Consider the following 20,117-nt stretch of genomic DNA (forward strand, 5'->3'; position numbering starts at 1 on the left):
ATCAGAACAAAGTGCCTTGCTGGATGAAAGCAATGTGCTTACCTTTTCAGTTTCTAAAATAAGGTAGTTGGCAAGAATTTCTCTGATAGCATATTGAGGTATTTTATCAATAGCTTCATCACTGATGCTTTCATGCATCCTATTGTTAAAGTTGAGTAGACTATTAAAACTGTAAGATGACATTTCTAATGTTTTTTTTTTCCTTTTAAAAGGTGTTTCCATCCAAATTCATAACACAAATGTAACTAATTGGAAGAGGTTCATATGGTATTTTAAGCACATCATAGAATCTCATGTCATTTTGCCTGATTCCTGGCTTTGAATTACCTGCTAGGTCATTCAGCCATATAGAGGGTGCCGTTCACTTCTTTCTGAACAGATATAATGCTCTTAAATAAAGTTCACTCTGTGGTTCAGAATGAGTACCAACTAAATAGAAAGAAGCAGGATATCAGGACAATGGTAATAAGAGAAAAACTAATTAATAAAAGGCTTTAATTGGCTGAAAAAAAATTATGTTAAAGAGACACTGGAGGGGAAAAAAGAACCCAAAAACTGACATGAACTCTATTTTTGTATTTTCATGTCCCCAGTGACACTGGCTGATGGCATAAGCAAACATTTATGTCATTAACACTTGGGAAAAACACCTCTATTCCCTAGAACTCCTTTTGGTATGACACGTACAAAACCTCAGGCTCAAATGGTATCTCTCAAGCAACAGACTACCTACCTCCTGTTCTCACCATGGCACCAGGCCTTATAATGGACCTGGATGCTGGTTGTGTTCCTTCAGCACAGACCACATCATCACTGAACAAAATGATGTGGCGTGACAGCGAGCTTGGTATATCTGTTACTTTAAGAGGAAAGGCTAGGGGAGAAGTAGCCTGCAGGTGGCAAGGGGGAGAGGAGGGTGATTAGAAAGTCACCTGATCAGATGGGGTGGGGCTTGAGGCATATAAACCCAGGGCTAGGATTACCATGTGTCTGGGTTTTCCTGGACATGTCCTCTTTTTTGGCCCCCTGTGTGGGCAGGTTTTTTTCACCATGTGAGCAAATGTCTGGGCTTTTGCTCTGCCTCTGCTTTTCCTGGGCACTTCCAGCTTGGCTGCTTAGGGCTGGGAGCAGCGGAGCAAGATGATTGGCTGTCAGGGGATCACATGCTCTGCAGTGGAGCAGCAGGGCAAGGTGATTGGCTGTTGGGGTATCCCCTCTCTTACAAGCTGTTTGCAGGTAAGAGAGAGACACAGAGACAGAGAGAGTACATGCGCTTGCATGCAAGTTGTGTGGGCAGCGGGGCTGGGGTGGGGGCAGGGGCTGCAAGTCAGGAGTGCAATGCACTGGCAGGCCTGGGGGGGGGCAGTGGGCTGCAGGTCCAGAGTAAGAGACACCAGCAGGCCCAGGGGCACTGAGGTGGCTTAGGAATGAGGGGCAGAGGCAGGGCCCAGGCATATCACTGCCCTCTGCCCAATCATATAACCCTTCCCCCTCTTCTCCCTCCCACCCCTCCTCCCTCCCAACAGGTGTCCTCTTTTTTGGAAATATGGTAACCCTACCCAGGGCCTGAGCTGGTCAGGCAGTCTTCTCCTGAGTGCCACAAGGAGAGGAGCTCCTGGATTAGCATTGGAGTTGGGTAAGTGGCAGAGGCACGCCTTGACAGAGATAGTGTTAAGTAGTTAGCTCAAAATGAGCAAGACCTTTGTAAGAGGGGGCAAGGCAAGACATGTTTATTGATTAAGTACTTAGTGTACATGCACACACACACACACACTCATATGCTGATTTCTGTTCTGTGCTGGTATATGTCACCAGTCTCATTGGTGCTCAAGTCAACTTAGGCCAGCTAAGTTGATCACAAGTGGGAGTCAGGCTTCTGTCGGTCCATCTCATCAGCTGAACCAATGCTCCAGAATGTTATGCAGAACAAGACCCAAAATTGACACGTCTCACCCCACCTTTGATAGTCTTGTCAATTCAGTCAGTCCTCTGGGCTTTTGCTGTGTTATCACTGTGTTCCTCCTTGAAGGCAGATTGATGTTGTTCTCTCTTTGTTCTGGAGAGGATTCTTTTTGTCTTGGTCTTTTATCTGTCTGCATTCTTCACCCAGTCACCAAGTGTTGCTTTCCTTTTCCACAAACACACTCTCACCCATGCAGCGTACAAAGGAGTGAAAGGTTGAGAAGCGCTTATGTCAAGCTACAGAGCAATACAAAATGGAGTTTCTTAAGGCAGTGCAAAACTCAAGAAAATACACAAAAAAGCATCAAAATAATACACAAGATTAAGGCAATAGGCAAAAGTCTATACCCTTGTTATTTACCTAATCTAAAGCTGGTATTTATTCCATTTGCATAACATTCCTTTCATTTGCATAACAATAGGCCTAGGGCTTACAGGGATAGAGCCTGAGCCCAGGAGGGGCTGAGAAGAGAAGGCTTGGGGCCCAGAGATCTGTAGCCCACAGTGGGGTGTATGTTAGCAGAGCCAGGAAGCCTGAAGGTCTCACTGGCCTAGGAGCAGGGCCAGGGTCTAGTGGGACTGAAAGGCAGGGACCAGAGCTGGAGGCTGAGGGGGGCAAGGAGCCCATAGTGCAGGAAGGGGGCGAGGACTGGGTCTGGGTGCTTGTAGCCCAGGAAAGGAGAGAATGGTGTCAGCAGGGCCAGAGAGTGCAGAGGTCTGGAACCCAAGAGGGGTGAGCATCAGCAGGGCCTGGGTGCCTGCAGGTCTCACTCCCCTAGGAGTAGGGCCAGGGTCTAGATAGACCAAAAGTCAGGGATGACTTCTGGGGTCAGGGAGTCAATTGGCCTAGGAGCAGGACCAGGGCAGGACTAAAGGTCAGGGACCACAGCCAGAGACCAAAGGGGCCAAGGAGCCCAGAGCCCAGGAGGGGGAGGGACTGGGGCTGGGAGCCCAGAGCCCAGGGGAAGCATGTGGGAGTATCGCTTGCGAAGCATGGGAGTGGGTAATGGGGAGGACAGAACCCATGTTTAGTCTCACTCTAGAATCCTTAGGTAGTCTTCTTTCTAAAAAAAGAATTGCACCAAAGGCATGGTGGCTGAGTAGGAGAGGGGAGGGCACCCTAGAGTTAGAGCCAGGCAGGGATTACATGACTACCACAGAGTATCACAGCAGCCCCTGGAACACAAACATGCTAAGTGTGGATTATAGCTTCTTTTGCCTGCACCTCAACCAACATTATCTAGGCAAGTGATGCCCAACCTTTTGGCCCCATAGGCTGGATGACCAGTGCAAGGCGCCAGTCCACCAACTGGATGCTGGGGGGTTGGTGCCTAGATCAGGGCCCACATGCCCAGATTTTGGCCCTCCACTGCCTGGATTGGGCCTTGCACTGCCAGGATCTTGCTTCTGCTTCCTCACCCCACTCCATGTGGCCAATCTATAGCACAGAGCCATGAGAAGTTCTAGGACTTTGAAAATGCAGGTGCAGATGGTGTGGCACTTAACTGTGTAACACAAAAAATATCTGTCTCTAGTTAAACTAGAAACTTTACTAATATACTAGGGGCCTAGTGTTATACAAATAGACCTTTTGCCAATTGCTTTTAATCTTATGTATTTTCCTGAGTTTTGCATTGCCTTAAGAAACTCCATTTTGTATTGATCTGTAGCTTGACATAAGTGCTCAATCTTTGTATGCTGTATGTGTGAGAGAATGGGTGACAGTGTGTCTGTGGAAAAGGAAAACATCAGGTGGCAACTTGCTGAAGAATGCAGACCAAAACAAGAAGAATCTGCCCCAGAACAGTGAGGGAACAATGGCAATCGACCTTCAAGAAAGAACACAGCAAAAGCCCAGAGGACTGGCTGAATTGACAAGGCTATAGAAGATGAGGCAAGATATATTGATTCTGGGTCCTATTCTGCATGTCATCCTGGAGCATCGCCTGACAAGACGGACTGGCAGAATCCTGGCTCCTACTCATGATCACCTTGGCTGGCCACTAAGTTTATCCAAGCACTGATAAGACTGGTAACGTATACCAGCGCAGAACACAAATTGGAGTATGAATGTGGTGTGTGCGTGTATTAAGCACTTAATCAATAAATGCGACATCTTGCCTTATCCTCCTTTATAAGGTCTTGCTTGTGATTTGGGCAATTGGCAATTTATGTAACATTTAAGTGGCAGAGAACTGCGAAAGAAGGGATACAGAAGAAGCTCCATGTTTATTTTTCTTTTGGTGTACACAACTCAGACTGTAGAATTCCCTGAGCTTACAGGAGAAGTTGGATTCTTGCCAATCCAGAGATTCAGAGATGTTTTTCTTTTGGAAAAAGAAGGAATGAGTTATAAACAAGTTTATGGATGTCTCTTGGCTGTAGATTACCCGAGAAACTAAGGAGGGAGTTTAGGATCTCTGCTCCTACCACTAATCCTTGGCTGTAGCTGTCCCTGAGGGTTAGAAGGGGAAATTTAGTAGGGGTGTGCAAAGCAGGCCTTATTCAGTTCAGATTCAGATTCGCCCCAAATCAGGGACAGCAATTCTATTTGTTGATTCAGATCACCGTCCCTGATTCAATTCGGGTGAATCCGTATCTGAAAATTCGATGCTGATTCATAGACACAGCCTTAAAAGTTTCAAAATTCTATTGCTTGATAATGCTCCAGGACACCCGCCAAGTTTTGGTGACATCAGTGAGAACATTAAGGTGCTGTTCTTGCCACAGAACACAACGTCGCCCATCCAGCCCATGGATCAGGGTGTTATTCGAGCTTTCAAGAGCTATTATCTATGGAGGACCTTCAAGAAGCTTATCAATAAGACAGAGTCAAAAGAAAAGGCAAATGTCAAAGAATTTTGGAAGGCATTTAACAACAAAATGGCCATAGACATTATTGGAGACATCTGGAATGATGTTACACAGCAGTGCCTTAATGGTGTCTGGAAAAACATCTGGTCTGCTGTTATGAATGATTTCCAAGGCTTTGCTGCTGATGAATTTATCAGTGATGCAAGACATGACATCGTTGAGATGGCTAAAAGTGTGGGCTTTGAGCAGGTCAATGAGGAAAACGTGGCTGAGCTGCTCGATTCCCATAGGGAGGAACTCTCAAATGAGGATCTTCTTGGGCTGGATAGGAAGAGTCATGAAGAGGAAAAGCCCATGGAAGAAAATGAAAGGCGCTTCCCCCCCGAGTTCTCACGATGAAAGGCATGGCTGATGTGTTCAAACTTTTGGATGGTTACCTCGCTTTCTTTTATGAAAACAACCCCAATCATGAAAGAAGTGCTAAGGATGCCAGGCTGATGAAGGAAGCCAATGGCTGATACACGGAGCTTTACAGGGAGAAGCAGCGCTGCTCAGTGCAGTCTTCCTTGGGCAAGTTCTTCAGGAAGCGGGACAGCACTATCTCAATTCAATCAACCAACTCCCAGCCCTTCACTTCTGCGGAAAAGCCAGCCACTTCTGGGGGAGAGATATCACTACCATCTTTTGATGTGTTCGACCTGGATGAAGATTTTGCTTCCCATTGATGGATGGATTAAAGATTGTTGCATGTCCATTTTGTATTTTTTTATTATTTTACTTATAATGTAAATGAATAAATATGTTTACAATTTGTTTTTGTAATACAATTGTCACAGGGCACTAAGGTGTCTGCTTCTTTAAGGGCAGAAACTGCCTAGAGAGAGGGTCCTAGCAGTCAGGCAGGAACCTCACAGGTGCAGGTTACTGTGGCAGCAGGCTAAGGAGGGAATTGGCCTGCACCTGCAGCTGGTCAGCTGATGGGAAGAGGCAGGGCCCTGGGTACATATAAACCCCAGGGCTGGGATGAGAGGGTCAGTTCTCTGTCAGCAGCCAAAAGGGAAGGAGCCTCCAGGGAGGAATCGCCTAGAGATGTTGTGGCTACCTGATATGCTGCACTTAGGGCTAACGAGGCTCCAGGAGCCCACCAGGTACCCTAGCCTGCAAGGCACTTGGTGGGGGGGTGCGGGTTTGACTTGTTTAAAGGGACAGAGCACAACCTAAACTGCTGGTGTTATGTTATAGCCCAGGGGCTCATTTTAATTGCTGTTTATAGACCAGTGGATTGGGCTGAGGCTATTGGGAAAGAAGGAGGCCTCATTTGGGGCGGGGGGGCACTACAGTGTGGGGACCCCAGTGCCAGGGGTGCGGTGACAAAGGGGTTGAGCGGACCCCAGTGCCAGGGGGAGTGGAGGCAAACGGGGTGAACAGACCCCAGCGTCAGGGGTGTGGAGACAGGGCTGTGGAGAGCCCAGTGATGATCGGAGGCCAAGCTAATTAAGGCCCCAGAGGGGCAATGTGTAAATGCCATGCCCCAAGCCTCGCAGATGGCAAAGGTGTGGTTTTGGAGCCCATAAGGCTGAGGGTGCTCTATGAAGCAACCATCTTGTGCAGGACCCAAAATGGGTCCAAGAACCCACAGGGTTCAGTGGGGTCCATCAGGACCGTGTCCAAACAATCTTGAGAGCAGCCATCCTATTCATAATAATTACCAAGAAGACATGGCAGGAGAGAAACAGGGTGCCCGTTGGGCAGGATTGGCATAGTCAAGGAGCCATAGGAGTATCTAGGCCATCCCTGGGGACCCCATCCCCTGACAATAAATAAAGCACTGGTTGGAAAAAGGTTGCATTTGGTGCCTTTGGTGTCATAAATGTGAGGTCCAAGGAACGCAACCCCTCAATTTTCTATTATTTCCTATGGGAAAATTCACTTCAAGTTGCATGAATTTCCGATACGTGAAGCTTCTCAGGAACGCAATGTATGCATAAGTTGGGGTTCTACTGTATAGGAATGTATTAAGTAACATCTAGAGAAACGGGTTAAGCAACTGAAAAATCCTTGATGTCAGCGGTTTGTTGAAGCTTTGCAGATGTCTCTTATGCCAAAGACAAAAGGAAACACTTGATGGTCCCCATCCCCGTTCCCCGAGAAGGGTCCCCAAGGCCACCATGGACAGAGGACATACCAGCAGCCTGTCTTATGTACCCCACCAAGGAGAGCTGTGAGCCTCGAAATCCCACCTCCAGACCGATGACACCTAAGAGGGAGCCTCAGAAGTGACAATTGCATCCTGGCCAGATGTACCTTGACTCTGATGACAGCCCTAGGACTGGTAGATATAGAACTGTTTGTGTTGTGGGTTTTTGTTATCACTCTGTATCAATAAACTCGCCTATTATCAACTGGCATGTGTTGTGGTCAGTCTGAGGGTTGTGCTCACCTGGAACAAAGGTATAGGGGCTGGTTCTTAAAATTCAGCCCAACAATTGGCCACTTAGCCAGGACACAAGGGCAATAACCTGACTGATCAGGGAATCTGTTGGTACAGGGTGACCCTTTCTAGAGGGTTTAGCTAAGGCTTGTAGTAAAGTAGAACTGTATGGTAATTGTGACTAAGGTTGTAAGTTTTGTGCAGGAGAGGTTGTTTGTTACTGTTGATTGGGAGACTTTGTTTGCCTAGGTCAGGCAGAGTAATGGACATGGTTACATGCTATGGTCCTCTTGGGATTAAGTAAGAACCTCCTGTCGTGTTTGCAATAGGAAGCTAGAGAGCAGGGAAATTCATCTCCCTGCTGGAAAGGCTGTGTGAATGAGCAGGGCCCTTTTGACTCTAAGGTCCTTGGGAAGGGTTACAGTCTTTTGTGGATGGTTACAAGAGAAGTTTTGTGTGTTTTCCATCAGGTGTAGGGTACAGGTTATGGCAAGGCAGACAGTGCAGCTTCAGAGAGACCAGAAACAGCTAGAAAAACATTACATTATTCAGTTTAAGATCAAAGCAGAAACCTTCCAAGGATGTGCGCTAATGTCTTGGAACATATATAAAATTTTAAAAATACAGACTAGGCAAAAGTAGCTAAAAAATAGTTTTATTAGTCATATAGCCATTATAGTGAAATTTATATCTCTTATTCAGATTCTGAAAACAAAATCTCATGTTCTTGAATACCTCCAATACCTTGACTCATTACTACACCTGAGCCTAAGGGTTTTAGCTTGAGCTAAAAGCAGTCTGGAGGGCTGTGAAATAGAAGAGAGACATTACTAGGAATGGCCAACAAATAGCAACATAGCAAAAGGAAGGATAGTTTGAATAGTGGAACAGCAAGACCATTAAAAAAGAGTCATTAATACCTGTCAAGCAAAGGGAGATTAGCAGGCGTTAGATGGATTATAACCAGGGATCCTGGCTTTCTCTGCTAAAAAAAAAACAAACAAACCCCAAATCTTTTGTTTTTGTGGGTTGTTTTTTTTTTTTTTTTGTTTTTTTTGTTTTTTTTTTTTTTTCCCGAGATTAAAATGAAATGCCACTATACGAATACATATATACAAGACACGGGTCCAGTTGCGGCCGTCTCACTTGCTACTTTGTGGTGCTGAGCAGCCCTGATATGCAGGTGCCCTGCACCTGCCAACGCTGTTGCCCTTTTGGTGCCCCTTACTCCTGAAGCCCAGCCCTGCTGGTGCCCCATCACTCCTGACCTATTGCTCCCAATGTGTGAGGAAGGGGGTGGGTGTGTGGGGAAGTGGGGGGTGTGGGCACAAGTAGCACATTGGGGGGCACAGACAGGTGAGGGGGAGGCATGTGCCCCGCAGATTTCTACACCCACAGCAAGATGGGGGCTGCAGCCAGGCCAGAGCAGCTCCATACAGGAGCTGCCTCTGCAGTTCAGCAGGTGGGAACCCGAGTGGGAGGGAGCGCCACACTGCCATGGCTGCCAAGGTGAGATGCTGATGCAGAGTTCTGCACCTTGCTGCTGGGCGGGCAGGGGGTGCCTCACCTTGGTAGCCATGACAGTGCAGCACTCCCTCGTGTGTTGGGTCCCCCCTGCTGAGCTGCAGAAATGGCTCCTGCCTGGAGCTGGTCTGGCTCAGCTGCAACCCCATGCCCTGCACCCCACTATGAGTGCAGAAATCTGCGGGGGCACATGCCCCCCACCCAATGCATTTCCTGTGACCCCCTGCATAGACTTACCCGGAGAGAACTGCTTTCCTACCATGCCTCCTGGTTGCCACCTGCATGTGCACATTTGTGTGGCACCTGCTGTGCCCCACTCCCCCCAGCCCCAAGCAGCTCCTTGCAGGCTGGAACTGTCAGTCTGCAAGGGGAAACCTGTTTTCCTGGGTTTTTCTCTTTTAAAGGGGATATTTCTGCGGCAAACAGAAAACCTGAATCCCTGATTTATAACAAGTCATTTGACTCCCTCAGGGGTGCCCGCACAGAAAGGCCACTGCTTCTCCTAGGCAGGTAGGTTTCAAGTTTGGGTGGAACAGGAATGAAAGAGAGGTGACGACCACTACAAGTATCTAGGATTTTGAGAAGTGGGGTGGAGATGGTGAGGCACATCCTCCCGTGTAACACAACTGCTGTTTTTCTCCTGGAAAAAGGAAATGAGAAGCTTTACTAATACGCCAGGGGCCAAGGGCTGCCTCATTCAGTTTAAGACCGAAGCAAAAACAAATATTGCTTCTTTGGAAGGAGTAAAAAAGCAGTTTGCAGGGTCAGCAGGAGTGGGGAGCAGCCAGCAGCATGGCAAAGCAAAGGCTAATTGGACTGGTGGCACAGCGAGACCATTACAAAGGAGAGGGGGGCCGTTAACACCCAGGGACGAAGCCCCTAGAAGGGCTCCCAGGGAAACTAATAAGCTGTCAAGTCAAGTGACTCCCACAGTGCTGCCTGACTACAGCCGCTGGCGCCACTGCCAGGCGCTTGCTTCAAAATTGTAGGTGGCAGCTACGCGGCGGAGCACACAGCAGCGCGTCCTGCTAGCCAGCCAGCACTAGGGCCGCAGGGAGCCCAGTGGGCTGAGGGCAAGGCCCTGCCGGCTGCAAATTGAGCCCCTCATCCAGCATTGCCAGGTGGCAAGTATGAAATTATCCAATAGGAAGCTCAAAATTATGATATTTGCTGAAAAACTACCATACACTGAAAAAACTATGCAAATAAGTCTTATTCATTTCTATCGCTTGCTATAAATTGCCAATGAGTGAGTGAGAACTGGATCCTCAAACTTGAAGCATTTTTTTTATTTTGAAGCAAGTGTCATAAGAAAGTGCTGATAGCAAACCTGAAAGTCACGTTTTGTGTATGCTCACCAATTAAGTGCCTCCAAAGTTGCCGGAAATTTTGAACACTTTAGCTAGTCTTGATTGCACAAGGGTTGAAATTATCGTGTAAATACGGTAATCGTCGTCATTGCCCTCACCCAACCAGCACTTCTCACTGCGCAGGCGCGGCGGGGAGCCGGGGCGGGACCAGGAACACGGCTCTGCCGCCCGCTCCTCCCATTCCATTGCAGCGGAGGGAGCGACGCAGGGCCTGGCCTGCGCGCGACCCCGAGCCCGCTCTTCCCCAGTCAAGGTGGGCGTTATAGGGCGCCTCCCCTACAGCCCCGGCCTCAGACCGCTTCCCACCCCCGCACCAGCGGGGCCGCGGGTCCTTTAAATGTTATCCGCTGTCTACTGGGGACATGAGGTGGTGGGGGGCTCGCGCCTGTAACAGTTCCTGCCCCGCCCCCTTCTACCGCGCAGGCGCCTCGAAAGCAAGAGGCAGGCACATGGCCAACGAGCCGCGGCGTGGGGGCGGGGCCTGGCGATCCCAGTAGCCACCGCGCGAGTCGCTGGCGGGGTTGCTCTTTTGCGCTGCTGGAACTGGGTTGTGCGGCTCTGTTGCGGTGACGCGGCGGGAGACGCCCCACGGCCGTGTCCTAGCAACCGGCCTCCGGCGCTTTGAAAGCCGCCGCCGGAGCGGGGGTTGACACTTGCAGCCCCCTGCGCCCTCGGGCTCGGGGCGGGGCCTCCCTCGGCCTCGCGTCCTACCCGCGCGAGCTGCGGGGCGGGGCGGACCCCGCAGCTCGGCCGCGTCCAGGCAATGGAGGCCGTGGGCCCCGCCCGGGCCCCGAAGCGTGAGGCGCCGGCGGAGAGCGAAGAGGACGTGCAGTTCGTCAGCGTGAGTCTTGCCGCTGGGGCCTGGGCCCCAGTCTCCCATGCTGGTGTCCCTCAGTCCTGACCCGCAGCCCACTGCTCCCCCCCCCCCTTGCGCTCTGCCACAGGGGCCCCCAGCTGCCCCCATCCCACTCGCGCAGTAGCTGCGGCAGCAAAACAGGTCTGGCCCCTGCACAGGCTGGAGCGGGGAGGAGGAGAGGCCTGTGGCACCGAGCCTTCCCTGGGCTGGGGCTGCAAGGCTGCACCATGCCAAGCAGCCTGGTCCTGGCCCCTCCTGCCCCCACCAGCCTCCTGGCTGCTCTGCCCCAGCAGGCATGGGCACCAGGTCCGGTGCCAGTGCTGCGATGTAGCTCTCTCCCCTGCCTCTTCCTTCTATCTTTCTACCCTGCCGCAGCTCAGGACCCTTTTAAATAGTCTTGAGACCCACTTTTGAGTCTTGACCCATGAGTTGAAAAATGCTGCTCCAAAGCAAGGTCTCAGTGTCAGTCCAGACACTGTGGAAGTGGAGCCCCTTCCTCACCCTCTGCCCCTTTCCCCCCCTCTCACGCGTGCTCCCTAGGCTTGCGTTTCATTTACTGCGAAAGAAAAAACCAGGTCTTTGCCAGGAGTTGCAGGACTTGGGAGAAGGAAATCGATAGCGACAGGGCATTGTTGACTTGAGGCCACGGTTCTGCTGAGTTCTGTGCAGGTTCAGACAGGTGGTGCCTGAGGGCTTCATGGAAGCTTGAGAAATTGCAGTAAAGCTGGTTGTATTGGGGATTACTTGCCTCTGGTAGGAGCAAATGACTGAGCAGAGGAGCCAGGTGAGCAAAGTTGTCAGGCAGGTGCATGGAAAAACTGGACGGTTCACTGGGACAGTAGCGGGTGTAATCCTACAGGGTGCATTTCTTACTCCACAAGCAATCCCAGTCCCTTTAAAATCCTTGAGACTGTTTGTTTGTGGAATAAAGTTCTCCCTGGGGTGCCAGAACCTGGCTCTGTGGCGCTACCTGCTGAAGAGAGGAAAATTACTAGGTTTTATCATATTTACTTGAATCCAAGATGGGGGGTTTTCCCCCAGTCAGCCTGGGGGTTGGGGAGGGAAAGCTTTATCATGGATTTGAACACCAGCTTGGGGTAGGTGGGTTAGCTTAGCTCCAGCTTTGACTTTGGGCCCCTGACTGAAGATGAAGCTGAGCCATGGCTTGCCTTGGGCTGGAATAACTTGTTTGGTAGGGGAGGAGGAGCATGGGGAGACTTGAGAGGGGAGGGCCTGCAGCCTCTCTCTCCCACCCCGTTCTCCCCCATTTTTGTGGCTGAGCCCTCCTATCCCCTGCTCTCCTTCCCTTTTGCTCTGGTTCCTTTAGCCCCAATCTTGCCAGGCTAGGAGCTGCTGCTGCTGCTGCTTCTCTGTGGCCAGGCAGGGCAGGTGCCAGACTGCTACTGACTGCCCCATAGGACCAGAACTGCAGCTGGAGGGAGCAGGGGGTGGGAGTGGCAGGGTTGGGCTAGAGCTGGGTGTGCTGGGCTGCAGGTGACTGCCCTGTAGGAGCAAAGCTGTGGCAAGAAGTTTGCTTATGAGGGAAATGAGGTGTGGATAATTTTGCATTTATGTTGGTCTCACTACTATCAGTGAAACAGTATAGTAGTGGAAGGAGACAAGGAAGAATGGAGGGATGACTTAGTTATCAGGGAAGCTGCTTAAGAACAAGTTGTACGCAAACAAAATTTAAATAAGGGAAATTTTGCATCTGCAGTGGGTTGAAGGACTGTGGGAGGAAGCTGTAACTAAAATAACAGTTCAGTTTTACAGTGAATTGTGCACACTTTTAATGAGTCTGTTCTGTAATTACCCTTGTTCTCACACTTTGAGTGAGGATATAGTCTCCTTGTGCACAGGATAATGTTTGGTGTGATGAAAACTAACTGGTAATGACGAGCTTCCAACTACTACACTAGTTGATTACTGTAGAGAGGGGAAAAACTTTTTTCATTACCATCTGCCTGCTTTAAAGTCCTGGTAAGTGTGGTGACTGTGGACCTGGAGTCCCAACAGTTTGATGGGAAGATTGATTCCTTAATACCAAGCTAATAAGCAAGCACTTCAATCACTGTGCTTTCTAATAAACACAAGGGAAAGGCACGGTGGGTTAGCGCCCTGACTTCATCCCAGGACTGGCTTGAGGGGGTCCTATCAGGACAGGCAGACTGCACAAGGCTTCTCAGGGGCAGCTCTGTGTTAGGACTTCCCTGAAAGCAGCATGATCCATGATGGGTAACAGCAGCAGACTTAGTACATAGTACAACATGTCTGTACCCCCACTCCATCCTGTTCCCCCTTTACTAAACCATCTTTCACTTAAACAAAAAGTGCTATAGCAGACTGGGTTTCACATGTCAGTTGTTCAGTGGCGGAGCTCACCTGGTGCTCCATAGGTTGGTACATGAGGCAGGGAAGAATACTTTTCTCTATTGTAGGCTGTCAGCAGGATAGGTAGGCAATTAGTATATAGAGATTCTTTTTTTTCCTTGATCCAGTTACAATTACTGGGTGTTAAACTAGGAAGTGTTGCTGACCAGGAAATAAATAAGGCTTATTTATTAAGGTTAAAACTTAATCACAGATCTATTACTTTTATTTAATATTAACTTGAAATGATTAGTAATGGTGAAAGTAAGTTTTAAAATATGACATATTCTGTATCTTTATTGGCCATTACTTTTGAAAGTTCACCAGAGTCTTGATTTATAATATATTTGGCCTATACATAAAGTGAGTTATTCCATACAGAATAAATTAGAAACAGCATGAAATGTTTCAGAAGTTGGGAGTATGGTTTCTGAAATTGTACTTTGTGTATGCTCTGGACTGATATACTGAAGACCCCTTTACTGCATTTATCATTGGGCTGATAAGATTCCTGTATACATACTACCCTACCAATAGAAGATGGTATTGCATTGTAGAAATTAGTTTAATCGTTTAAAAAATATTTTCCATCTAAAATAATTGTACAATTACTCAGGTTTTTTTTTTTTTGGTATCTGTTACTGGGCCAACTGCATAGTTAGGAGACAACGCTGGACATCATTCAATTGGTCCAGTAGAAAATACCACAAAAAAAGCTTCATTTCTCATGCATTTCCTGCACCATCATGGCTACAACAAGACTCCAACCTTAAATTAATGTAATAGGAATAAGAGAAAAACTTGTTTATTTGGAGGATTTTATGATGGAATATAACCTCATAAATCCATTTTTCAGAATTCTCAAAAATCTGGCACTTTTTAAAAATACACTCCATCAGGGAGTAGTGGCTGCATGAGGAGCAGTGGTGCAGGGTGGTGGATGGTGGCATGGCCAACTGGTGCCAACTTAGTTTTGCTGCGGGGGTTCCTGTGTTAGTTTTGCTGCGGGGGTTCCCGTGGCCAGTCTCGCTGCCCAGGGGTGGTCCCTTCTGGGATTGGCTGCAGGCGCTTCTGGGATCAGCCAGTGCTTGCAGGGGGGGCACCGGTGCTTTTGCCAGCACCCCTATGCATTGCCACTGGATGGCAGTGACAGCATGTGTGTTTCAAAGCAGAGTACTGAAATAAGATGTTGTTTTGCGACTAATCATGCTTTCCCTTAAAAGGCTGTATTGGACCCCCACACAAGGCTCCCCTTGGATATTGGGCAAGCTCAAGCTATTGTTTATAGTAGGGGTGCACTGACAGATTTTAGGGCCTGATACCAATAGCCAATTTTTAAGGAGACATATTGGCCGATACTGACCCAGTGTCCAATACAGCTGCATACAGCTGGTAAGTTGTGGTGGAAGGGCAGAGGAAAAGGAAGGGGCATGGGGGGGCAGATCAAGGCCCCTGCATTGAGGGAGGGTGTGGGGCTGGGGCAGGTGCTGCCCAGCTGGGGTGGAGCAGGCCATGGGATGGAGCTGCAGCTTGTCTGGGGGGGGGGGGCAGCTTTCGCTCTATGGGGAGGGGCATGTGCCCTGGATCTGCATGAGGCATAGGTGGGGCAGGCTTCAGCTGCAGCCTGGGGTAGTGCTGGGGAGGCGGCAGCACTAGGAGGGGGCTACAAGGGAGGCCTGCACCTACCCCAGAAATTGCCATACCCTTCCCATAACCCCCGTCCCAGTGCCGCTGCAGCACACCCTGCATAGATCCAGGGGCCCCTCCAGGAGGAACTATGGGAGCAGCAGCGAAACTGCCAGGTAAGCAGATGAGTTGTCCTCCCCCCCACTTCCCACACTGGATGAGCCGTGGCTCCATCCCATGCTTTCCCCGGCCCCCTGGCTGGGCAGCACCTGCCACAGCCCCACTTCCTCCTCATTGTGGTGTCCTTGATCTGCACCCCCCCCCCCTTCCCCTCTCTTTCCACCATAACACACTTACCAGCTTAATGCAGCTCTCCACGCTGCTGGCTGTGCTTCTCACTGCCTATGTGCTGCACTGCAGCTGCGTGCATGCACGGGCCATTTATCAGCCACATCAGGCCGATTTCCAATATAGACAGTTTTCTTTATATTGGTGCCAATTTCCGATAGCGGACTGATGTATCGGTGCACTTGTAGTTTATAGCTCTGGTTACTCTGACACAATCCACAAGCACAAACTGTTTAGTACACCTTCTAGAACAGTGGTTCCTAACATTTTTAGACTCAAGAAACCACTTGGTAGACTTGATGCACCCCTCAGAAAATGTAACCTCTTAGTTTTTCACTTGTTTCTTTACTTTCAGCTTGGCGTGCCCTCACACCAAATGCAGCGTATTTATGCCCACAAGAGGCATTGCATTATTTTGACCCAGCTCACCCAATGTCTAATATAGATCAGGCAATTCAGTGGGGCTATTTAGCATTTTTACCTAATAGATGATTAAATCAGTTATTTGATAAAAGTGCTATAAGGCCCTGCTGAATCGCCCAATTTATACAGACTCTGAGGAGCCAGATTGAACTAACATGCTTCTCTTTCTTGGGTTTTTTTTTCCTTCATGTCTGTCAGCACCCTTAATGGCCATCTTATTCAGAGATGAACGCATGGCACTCCTGCCTTGCACATTATTTACTTTGAACAAATTATATGAATCACAATTTAAGTAAGGATAACCATAAGTTCTTGAATATGAACTTGTTCTTGAATAGCAGTATTCAGCAGTATTCAGAATCTGTATTATATAGGAATTATATAATTCCTATATAGGCAGTCCTCGACTTACAAGGTTTTGACTTGCAATGGTTCACACTTGCAACATGTATAAATTGACACTGTTTCAATGTTTATGACATCAGTTTCGACTTTACACCGTTAGATCCGATGCGATGCCGCTCCAGTGAACAAGCTCATTGAGTTGCTCATCTTCCTGGAGAACATCTGTCCAAACTTCCTTGGACACTTCCTTAAAGAAAGCGGGCAAGTTTCCAGAAAAACCTGCAGCTAAGACTCCTGAGAAGGCTCCGGCCAAGAACCCTTCAAAAAGTCCAACGAAGAGCCTTTCAAAAAGTCCAGCAAAGTCACCTCAAAGAAGTCCTTTCAAATCAATATGATTGCTATTTACATTAATGTATTTATACTGTAGCTATATTACTCATCTATAATTGATTGAATACAAAATTCTGGGCTATTTTTGGTGAAAATAGGGTATTAGGCCTTGGTTCAGGAATGAATCCCCCCGTTTATAATTTTATTTCTTATGAGAAAATTGGTTCCAAGTTACAACGTTTCGACTTCAGACCGGTTTTCAGGAACAAATTGTGTTGCAAGTCCGAGGGCTGCCTGTAGTTACACCTTGCTTTTCTGTCTTAAAATACTTGGGCTTCCTTATTGACCTTTCCAGAGGTGACCTCCATTCAGTCATTGGTTTGACTGAATTAGCTTTCCTTGTCATACTTTAAAGTTACAAAGGAGAATTAGATACAAGATTCTTGCTGAAGGTCAGTGGAAATTGAGTGACTGGCTATTTTTGCTGTTTTAACTGGGATCATGGATAGAAGGGATGAGACTAATGCCAGTTTTGTTAATTTCACTCTGTTCCCATGTCAAACTCTCAATAACAGCAGAGACTGGAGGGTTCTAGAACGTGAATACAGCCCTGTGTTGTTTTAAATTTAGATGTTTTACTGGTAGCTGAAATTCTGGCCAATTCGCTTAGCAGGTTGGTGGCATAGAAGAATGTGATAGTGTTGCTTTTGTAAGTCTCCATAACCAGCTTGTGGAAGTAGTAGATTTAAGGAGGAGGGAATCATAAACTTATTTCCAATGTTAAGCACTGAAGATTTATTACAAACGTCCTTCTTACTTACTTAACACTCTGTTGCCTCACTCTTAACTGTTCTGATGAGTAGCTTTTTGGTTCTAGACTGACTTTTGCTTTGGATTGAGTTTCATTGGTTAGTATGTCCAGCATTCCAGCTCTTCATAAGAAACTCTTCCCTTGATACAGTGGAAGTAAGCAGGAGTTGTTCAAATAATAGGGCTCCTTAACAGTAAATAGATATAAATTAGGCATGTCACGTGTACAGCCTGCAGACTGCATTCGGCTCATGGAGCCATGTTTTCAGGTCTGCAGGACTTCCAAGGGGGCTGGAAATTCAAGGGTGGTAAAGCAGGGATGGGGCTGGTTACCAAAATTTGGCATTTAGTCTTGTTGAGGATATTTTGGTGTCGGGGAGCAAGCAACAGGGGTCAGCAGGACAGGCCCTACGAGGAGAGGCTAAGGGACCTGAACCTGTTCAGCCTTCACAAGAGAAGGCTAAGGGGGGGGATCTAGTGGCCGTTTACAGACTAGTCAGGGGGGATCAGCAGGCATTGAGGGAGTCCCTGTTCCCCCAAGCACTACCAGGAGTGACAAGAAATAACAGTCACAACCTGGCAGAGGATAGATTCAGGCTAGATATCAGGAGGCACTACTTCGCTGTCAGGGCGGCTAGGATCTGGAACCAACTTCCAAGAGAAGTGGTGCTGGCTCCTACCCTGGGGGTCTTTAAGAGGAGGCTGGATGAACACCTTGCTGGGGTCGTTTTAACCTTAGTACTCTTTCCTGCCATGGCGCAGGGGGTCAGACTTTATGATCTGTTCAGGTCCCTTCCGACTCTACCAGCTATGAAACTATGAAACAGGTGTGTCATCATCACCCATTCCTCCTCCTCTCCTAGTTTCATCAGGATCTGGCTTGTGAGGAGGGTTGAACTTGACACCCTTGCCCTTAAACATCACACACCTAATTAAAAATGGGGGTTGTGACAGCTGAAATTATGCCTGTGTGATAAAGGTGCTTGCTGAAGGCCCTATGAAGATTAGACCAAGTGTTTTTCTGTATTTGTTTAGATATTAAGCTATATGTTGTTGCTAAAAACCTAATTAAAGTTTAAGATGTAGTGATGCCTTGTATAAAGTAAGGCCTAGTAAATTTAGCAAAGCCTAGAAGTAGTAAGGCCCTGTGGTGTAGTTAAAATTATCTTCTCAAAGGAATGCAAGGCTTGTGCTGCTAATTGGTCAGTCTAAGGACAGTTGAAGTAAAAGGAATCTGAGTGGTTGTACGTTATCAGAACCATTCAGAAGCTTTAAATTGACTGGAATATCTGCAAACCATTCAGAAGGAAGATACAGCTCTGTGAAAAGGATTAGTTAGCTGTTGCCTCGATCAGTGGGACCGTGGACCTCGAGGAGACCAAGGACTGCATTCCAGGGTCCTTCCCGGTACCCCTCGGACAGAGTTGTTCAGGGACGCCTGACTTGGCTGAACTTTGTGGAAAGAGAAGCTTGCCGTATATCAGGCATCAGAGGGGACTGTCGATAAGTTGCTGACGCAAATTGCTTTTGTCTTGTTACTACGCGTAGTTGTGTTTTTGTTAAGTCAATAAATCTTTCTTACCTTTCTACCCCCGACCACACTCTCAATCCCGAACCCTCCGCAGACGGCTGGGGCAGGGGTAGTGTGTGGAAAGTAAACGGATGAGAAATAAAATTAGTGGTCTCAAACTGGTATTATGAATTGACATTTATATTGAGAAAGAAATGCACAAGCAATAGAAAAGAGAAATGAAGAAGGAGATGTGGTATGCAAGTGGTCCAAGTAAAGGAAAATTTAGATTGCATACAAAATAGAAAGTTTTTCCTGAGAGGTGGTTAAATACTGTGACAGATTTCCAGTGGGGTGGAATCACTGTCATTGGAAGCAGAGATGTAGGTTTCCTGGAAAATTTTACAGTGCCCTAAATAGAGTAAAAAACTAAAAAAGTACTCCCATGTTAATTTTATGTCCCAATAGCCACAAGTATTTGATCTGAAATATTTGATTAAGAGAAAATTGAATACAGCACACTTAATGTGGTTTAAAAGTTATATTCAAACATTCAGAGCTTTATGTAGACAGAAACTACTTGTATTGGAATATTTGTAAAAATGTAAAGACAATACAGAATAGCATGTACTTCCCTTACGTATTTGATTTAAATTTAAGAAAAAAAGCGAAGGCACTACACACGATCAGAGGTTAGGAAAACAGACCTTATGATGAGAGGCTGAGAGCCATGGGACTCTTCAGCCTGGAAAAGCACTGGCTCAGAAGTGATCTGGTGGCCACTTAGAAGTTTGTCGGGGTGCTCACCAGGATTTGGGGGAACATCTGTTCACCAGAGCACCCCGAGGGATGACAAGGTCGAACGGTCACAAACTCCTCCATGATTGTTTCAGGCTGGACATAAGGAAAAGCTTCTTTACAGTCCAAGCCCCCAAGGTCTGGAATAGACTGCAGCCGGAGGTGGTTCAAGCACCTACTTTGAACACCTTCAAGAGAAATTTGGATGATTATCTTACTGGGATCCTATGATCCCTGCTGACTTCCTGCCCCTGGGGCAGGGGGCTGGACTTGATGATCTTCCAAGATCCCTTCCAGCCCTAATGAATCTATGAAAACTGACACACTCATTTTAGCACACCCAAATGTGCTAAAATATGCTGTGCATGATATGCTGTGCTTTGGTTTTGATTTGACCTGAACAGCCAATTAGGTGAATTCATAACTTGATTTTTGGTTTGGGTTATTATGCAAGTGTATTTACCCTCCTGTTTACAAATCAGTAAAACCTATATGTACCCTCTTGCGTACACTTCCTAGGGATAATCACCTGAAAAACATTAATTACAACTTTGAAACTGCCAAGTTTGCCTAATATTGTATTGACATCCATTCATTGTT

The 20,117-nt window shown here is 47.6% G+C and overlaps 1 protein-coding gene across 1 annotated transcript in view; it reads left to right on the forward strand.

The window, feature by feature from the left end:
* Nucleotides 1-10,582: 10,582 nt before the first annotated feature.
* The window catches only part of ZNF451 (zinc finger protein 451), a 55,503-nt gene continuing 45,968 nt past the window's right edge, over nucleotides 10,583-20,117 (forward strand). Inside the window, exon 1 of the mRNA XM_006272143.4 lies at nucleotides 10,583-10,942. Within this exon, the coding sequence (XP_006272205.2) occupies nucleotides 10,865-10,942 (78 nt within the window). The 5' untranslated portion in view covers nucleotides 10,583-10,864. The remainder of the gene's footprint in view (nucleotides 10,943-20,117) is intronic.

The sequence above is a fragment of the Alligator mississippiensis genome, chromosome 1, assembly GCF_030867095.1.
Source record: "Alligator mississippiensis isolate rAllMis1 chromosome 1, rAllMis1, whole genome shotgun sequence".
Classification (NCBI taxonomy): domain Eukaryota; kingdom Metazoa; phylum Chordata; order Crocodylia; family Alligatoridae; genus Alligator; species Alligator mississippiensis.